At 35.8% G+C, this 7,752-nt stretch overlaps 1 protein-coding gene across 1 annotated transcript in view; it reads right to left on the bottom strand.

Moving 5' to 3' along the window:
- Window positions 1-5,783, bottom strand: part of tmtopsb (teleost multiple tissue opsin b) — a 54,957-nt gene extending 49,174 nt beyond the window's left edge. Inside the window, exon 1 of the mRNA XM_073831040.1 lies at window positions 5,405-5,783. Within this exon, the coding sequence (XP_073687141.1) occupies window positions 5,405-5,768 (364 nt within the window). The 5' untranslated portion in view covers window positions 5,769-5,783. The remainder of the gene's footprint in view (window positions 1-5,404) is intronic.
- Window positions 5,784-7,752: the final 1,969 nt, after the last annotated feature.

Below are 7,752 nucleotides of genomic sequence, written 5' to 3'. Positions count from 1 at the left end.
GTCACTACATGATACTGGTGTAGGAAAATGTTATCTGACTCGCTCCTCCAAAACACCCCAAAGTGGCACAATAATATTCAGATCTGGAGACTATGCAGGCCATGGGAGATGTCCAACTTCACTTTTCTTGTTCATCAGACCACTCTGTCACCTGTCTTGCTGTGTGTACTGGTGCATTATCATCCTGATACATGGTACCACCTTCAGAGTACAATGTCTGAACCATTGGGTGCACATAGTCAACGTTCACACCTGTTCTTACTGGTGGAATGTGCAGTCAGTGAAGATTGGCCACCAGGCTGCAAAAATATAGCCATGAAACCTCCAACATTATATTGGCCAGTGTTTCAGTTTCATTGTCCAACCCCACAGAGTGGTCTTATGAACAAGAAAAGTGAAGTTGGACATCTCCCATGGCATGCATAGTCACCAGATCTGAATATTATTGTGCCACTTTGGGGTGTTTTGGAGGAGCGAGTCAGATAACATTTTCCTACACCAGTATCATGTAGTGACCTGACCCCTGATCTGCAAGAGGAGAATGGCTCAAAATGCCTTTGGCAACTGTGCAGGACTTGTATATGACAATTCCAAAGACGAAATGCTCTATTGGCCAAAAAAAGGAGGCCCAACACCATACTAACTGTGGTCTAAAACCAGGTGTTTCAGTTTTTTTGTCCAACCCCTGTATATATATATATATATATATATTTTTTTTTTTTTTTTTTTTTTTTTAGACATTTTACTATAAAATTGTGTGTTTAATCGAGACTGTTAATTGGGATTCCTTGCAATTTTTTTGTGAAATTTACTAGCAATTTCTGAAGGATAAAAATGGTTTTAAATTAAATCCTATACATCAAATTTTTATTCAGTATTATGCGCCATTTGAAAGGACCAAATTTTCTACAAAATAAAATTTCATGATTAAATTGAGCTTCTTGTTGATTCTTTGTAACTGTGAAATTTACTAGCAATTCTTGAGTGAAAATTGTGGAATAGTGAGATAAAAAAATGAAAAAAATGAAAATGAAAATATGCTAAAAATTTCCATTAGTTCACTTGCTTTTGTTACGGACCAAATACAACATTGATTTTTTTGTATAGTGCAGTTCGCTTTCACACTGCCCTTTTGCAAGTGAACCAGTGAAGGTCATTCATTGTTTGGTTCATCCATTCAACTGTACCAGAGTCCATTTGGAACCGGACTGAGACCACCTCCTCAGCTGGGTCTCGGTATGGTTGTTTGGTCTGCACCTGAGTGCGATTGCTATATTCACACCTGCCCAAATGATGGGGGAATCGAACATGAGCGCGATTCAATCGAACCAAAGAAAATAGGTGTGAATACAACAGGTGCTCACCAACAGATCCTCTGCAGTGAATGGGTGCCGTCAGAATGAGAGTCCAAACAGCTAATAAAAACATCATAATAATCCACAACATAATCCGTCAGTTCATCAGTTAAGACTATTTTGGACTGTTTTCACTTAAACAGTGCTTAATCTGTGAATATTTCTCTCCTGATTCAGATGAGATTTCTTTTTTTTTCTTTGTACAGTGTACTGTCAATTGTGCTCATATGAGTCAATAAACTCATGGGGATCTTAATATATCGCACCTGAAACTGAAGGCAGCTATCATTTCACTGTCATTTTAACTGTGAGGAGCAGGTGCTATCACTTATTTGAGATGTGTCTGACTGGAAGGTCTCTCAGTAAGGCACAAGAGAGTGTGTATTATTACGACCATGCCAAAAATATTGCGAAATAGTGCCAGGTAAGGGTGCAAATGTGCAGGTACTATGAAACCAAGTTGATACTATAATTATCAGTACTGAAACTTTCTGCAGTATTGATAGTACAGAGTGCACTCATTTTAGGACCTGATTTACGAAGTGTAAAAACTGCCTTTAATTTGTTGAAGACAAATAGAGAACCATTGTAAGACAATTGTCAGACAATTATAAAGAAACAAATAACATAAATATAAAAAATATAAATCATTAATTTATGTAAAAAGCGAAATACGGACTAGACAACACTACAAACCACACAGTTTTTAAGTGTAATGTTCTTTAAATTCAGCAAAGGTTTTTTTGGCTATGTAAATTTGCAGATCAGAGTTCACCAAACAACAGTCTCCAGTCTCTCACATTCACACTGTTTCCATTAAAATCATCTCCCAAAATCCTGCCATACTAATCATAAAAAAGCTGCTTAGAAAGACCTTGACTCAAAAATGAAGATGTTCAAAGAGACCATGAGCTTGAATATTTAAACTACTGTATAAGCCTGAAAAAGAACATCTTGAACCTTAATACGGTCACAATTTTCCTCTGCCTGATGTGAGTGTGTATATAAAATCTGCACTGACAATGTGCACCATGTCAGGATGAAGTTATATCTCCATGAGCCTAACAATGTGTTTGCTCAAAGAATAAAGGCTCAAATTTATTTTTGTCTTGTAAGCATCAGCTTTGTTAGCACTTTATCAGCGTCATTTATTCGAGGGAGATAGCAATAATCCGTGAAACAAGTGTATAGCCTACTGCTTACAATTACCATCATTATGGCATTAGACATCGTGAACGAGTAAAGAATCAACTTATATCATATGCATGACGGTTCCTGGTGACAGCTAATCAGGAAAGCGAGTAATGAGCCTTTTGAAAGCAATAAGAGGCAGGAAAGCCATCAGGCTTTCAAGGAGTGGAACCAATTACAGAGGTTTTCTCCATAAAAGCACACTTAGTTCTCCCATAAGTGCAGATTTATTGAACCAGTGGTGATTCATACAGCTTTGTTCAGCAGAGGACCCTGACCAGTCATTGTGGTTTTGACCACTACAATGCATCAACACTATTTTTAATTACCAGCCAGGTCATACATAGTTCTTAAACACTGATGTTAAAATCTATTGTCATACTGTATATTTACAAACCCCTTTAATCTTAAGAGCTGCTGGCACCAGAAAAGTGACACCCGTTAATTATCAACAAAACAGCTATTATACTGACTGGAAACACTACACACAGCTCTGCCCCATTACAGAGTCTGTGTTATGGGTCAAGTACAGGACAGCACACATCTTATTTCCATGAAAAAAGCTGTCCTCGCCTTCTGGTCGAGTGCTAAAACCTGATCAGAAGAAGAATACACCTCTTCCCTGGTGTGTTTATTTAACATCCTTCCAATTATGGAGACGTATGGATCTTTTGAATGATACACTTTAAAAAAAACTATATCATATTCGTTTCCAATTATTTGTCATTTCTACTTACACCACCAGTCAAACGTTTTTGAACAGTAAGATTTTAAATGTTTTTTAAAGAAGTCTTTTCTGCTCACCAAGCCTGCATTTATTTGATCCAAAGTACAGCAAAACAGTAAAAATCTGAAAAAAAATATTTAGAATAACAGTTTTCTATTTTTAAAATGTAATTTATTCCTGTGATCAAAGCTACATTTTCAGCATTACTCCAGTCAGAAATCATTCCATGCTGATTTGCTGTTTAAGAAACATTTATTGTTATTATTATCAATATTTAAAACAGCTTTATTTAGTACTTTTATTCAGCAAGAATGCTATGAACTGATCAAAAGTGATGATAAATACATTTATAATGTTTCAAAAGATGTCTATTTCAGATAAATCCTATTCTTCTAAACTTTCTATTCATCAAAGAAACCTGAAAAAATTGTACTCAGCTGTTTTCAACATAAATGTTTTTGAGCAGCAAATCAGAATATTAGAATGACTTATGTGACTGAAGTAATGATGCTAAAAAATCAGCTTTGAAATCACAGAAATAAATTGCATGTTATATAATATATTTAAAAAGACATCAAAAAGACAAAACAGCTATTTTAAATAGTAAATATTTTTCAAAATTGTTCAGTTTTTGTTAAAATTTGGATCAAATAAATGCAGGCTTGGTGAGCAGAAGAGACTTCTTTAAAAAAACATTAAAAATCTCACTGTTCAGAAACTTTTCACTGGTAGTGTATCTGATGAATTTTCAAATCATTAAAAAACATAGTTCTAACTTCATTTTCATCAGCAACTGAGAAATGTATTACTGTGGGTTGTGACTTTGACAAGTTTTTAATTTTAATTAGTGGGTTGGGCTTTTTGTGTACAGTACTTTTGAGCATTACCTTTTGTTGTAATACTCAAAGTCTGTAGTTTTATTTTTTATACACCCCTACCAAAAATGTACTGTGTGGTATGGTACATCGATGGTATCAGATGGTTATACCTATAACATTTACACTCTAGTGTATTGCAAAGAATATCATCCTTTTACTGTTGTACACTGCCAGAAACAAAACTTGTTTCAACAACGAATGCACATATCCAGCACAAAGAGTTTAAAATGTCAACAAGACAACATCCATTTAAACTGATTGCCATCTATAGGCAGTGGCGGGTTATATCTTGCTTTTCTATTATGCATAAACATAACCCATATGGTGGATAAGGCAGCAATGTTGTTTATAGTGCAGGTGAACGACAATGCATTTTTGGATTTTGTGCTCATAAAACGGCCGAATCGAATCGTTTGTGGGATTTTTAAAAGTATTAAAAATACTACAACAAGCTTTCTAACTAGTAATTAACCACAATAGGCAAACAGTTAACTCACATAAACTGTAATTTTCATATTAATGCAACTTTTGGATAACAGACTTGCTGAAGAGGTGTAGAGGCATCTACCTGGCGAGGGAAAAAACGACTAAAACCTTAACTGACTAGAGAGCAGTGGCGCGCGCGCACGAGTCTGACAGGAAGCTTGTGAAGAGAGACGCTTTTACCTCACGACAAATTATATCGATAAGTTATATTAAACTATGAATATAACAGCTGTCAGCTGTTGTTATAACATGTGAGTGTAGGATACCCACATGTGAAGACATTTTTAAGACATACGACTGCAGCGATTATGTCGGTTATTTAAACGTACGTGAGTAATTTTCTGAATTCAGTTAGCTAAGTTCATGTGAAGTTAGGCTAGTATGGTAAAATATAAAAAAGACACTTGAGTGCCAGTGTTTGATATTTATCTCTCTCTTTATCATGTCACTGGTATCTTTTTACTTTGAAAGACAAAAAAAAAAAAAAAACATTTTGATTATGGCGTTAATATTAATAGGTCGGAGGGAACGTGCTGCATTCTAGTACATTTCTGCAACGCTGTAAAACGCATTTGGGACGTTAAAAAACAAACTGCATCTGTCGTATTAAATGTCTAACACTCAAACGTACCATAACATTTTAACGGTTAAAAACGTTTTACAGTGTAGCTGCGTATGCAAGGTGCGATTTACAAGACCAACCTAAACAGATGCCTTCGAAGCCTACTCTAATCGTTTATCGACATTGTTGTAACATACGGACTCACCCAGGAATGAATTGATGAAGCCGTACCACACGCATCCCGCGCGTCCGATGAGCCACCGGCCCTGCGTACTGGCGGCGAAGCTGAACGGCGTGCCCAGGACGCACACTAGCAGATCACTGACAGAGATGCTCACCAGAAGACAGTTCATGGGCGAGCGCAGCACTTTGTAGCGACAGAACAGGATGAGAACGAGCGTGTTGTTGAGAAACCCCAAAGTTCCGATGAATCCAAGGCACACCGCGACCACCAGGTGTCCGGTTGGACTCAGACTGTGTTCTGAGTGATTCTCATCCAAGTGCGCGCCAGTCCCGTCACCTCCTCCAGCGCACCACGCGCAACTCAGACTCACGTTGGACTCAATCATTGCACCATTAATTATGGCTTATGCAAAGGACTTAATCAGGTTGGTTTTGAAACGAGAGTAAAGTCTGTGCTTTGTAAAGTCAGTGTAATCCATCAAGTTTGTGAAGTTTTCTAACCCATTATTTCAGTGGGACTGGAGTTCACCAAACGCTGAACGCAAAAATACATGATTGCCTCACATTTTCTAGATTCTAGGTTTCAAGATGTGGTCAAGCCAATTATGCCCCTCCTCGGGATGAATGGGAGTTTTTATTACCCCCCGCCTAGCTGACGTCTACGTCTCAAGTCACCGATTTTCATATCCCAACAGCACGCTTTCCTACTTCGTTTTTCACCCTTAAAATGTCACCTTATTAATTCATCAATGCAGATACGACAATTAAGGGTTAAATCTATCAGTAGATACTGGAATTTACACAGTAAAAGAAAGTATACTTGATGCATCCCTAAAAATATTCTTAATGAAGTCAAGCTAGTATTTATAACTTGAATAAAAACAGATGCATGCATGTTTTTACACCATGGAAACTAATACTAGACAAAATATTAGACAACAAGTTATTATAATTAAGTATTCAAAATAGCAATATTGAATCATCTGATACAAAAGATTATTTTTGTAGCAGGAGAGCTTTATCATTGATCTCAAAAATCAAATTTAATCATACAGTTGAAGTCAAAAGTTTACATACACCTTACAGAATCTACAAAATGTTAATTATTTTACCAAAATAAGAGGGATCATACATAATGCATGTTATTTTTTATTTAGTACTGATCTGAATATATTTCACATAAAAGATATTTACATATAGTCCACAAGAGAAAATAAATAAAAATGACCCCATTCAAAAGTCCACTTATGCTAGATTCCTAATACTGAGTTTTTACTTAAATGACTGACAGTTGACCTGAACAAATAAACTGCCCGCTGTTCTTCAGAAAAATCCTTCAGGTCCCACAGATTGTTGGTTTTTCAGCATTTTTTTGTATTTGAACCCTTTCCAACAATGACTATGATTTTGAGATCCATCTTTTTATGCTAAGGACAGCTGAGAGACACTTATGCAACTATTACAGAAGGTTCAAACGCTCAATAATACTCTAGAAGGAAAAACGATGCATTAAGAACCAGGGGTGTAAACTTTTAAACAGAAGAAAGATGTGTACATTTTTCTTATTTTGCCCAAATATCATATTTACATATATTTACATCCTACAGTTATAACATACACTAGGATCGTTTTATTTTTTATTTAAAAACATTTAGATTCTGAAAGGTGTAAGAAAATTTTTGAACTCAGCTGTAGAGGTAATATATTTAATTTCCAATAATCTGTTTTGTCTTTGCTAAACACTGACACCTGTGGGGGAAAAACAATCTTTTAAAAATAAAACTAACAACAAAAAAAAAAAAAAAGATTTAGTCAATCATTGGAAATTATTCCAATGATTAAGGAATAGATTGTTTGGTCAACCTTACTTTCCAAAAATAAAACATATTCTCCCGTTTTTCCTCTAGAAATTTAACAGTCTTCATCTGTCTTATACATACAGAGTTCATAAAAAAGCACACTGACTAGTTCAACACAAAGTGATTTCTGATTCTTCATCTGCTTTGATCAATCATTTTCTTTTAAAGCATGTTTACCTCTTCACAGGGATTCTTTTTGACAGGTGAGGGGTCAGGAAAGCAATTTTCTCCCCTATTTATCCATCTTTTTCCACAAGGGGTGTCGGAGAATTGCTCTGCAATCAATTCTATTGATGTGGGATTTCATTGTGTCCTGTAGCGCTTATGAGGGCCACATTCATCAGGGATGTTTTTGAGAAAAGTGGAAGAACATCTAAGTGAACTCTGCTACAAAAAAAGAGGTATGTTCTTTGTATCCTGCTTTAATTAATGATGTCTGATGCATCACAAACCCCTTTGAAGCACTAAACTGGATCCTAAAAAAAGGATTTAAGCATACTCAGGTTTCTTG

Source organism: Garra rufa, chromosome 24, assembly GCF_049309525.1.
Source record: "Garra rufa chromosome 24, GarRuf1.0, whole genome shotgun sequence".
Classification (NCBI taxonomy): Eukaryota; Metazoa; Chordata; class Actinopteri; order Cypriniformes; family Cyprinidae; genus Garra; species Garra rufa.
Note: the sequence above shows the minus strand (reverse complement) of the source record. Positions and strands in the feature narration are given on the sequence as shown.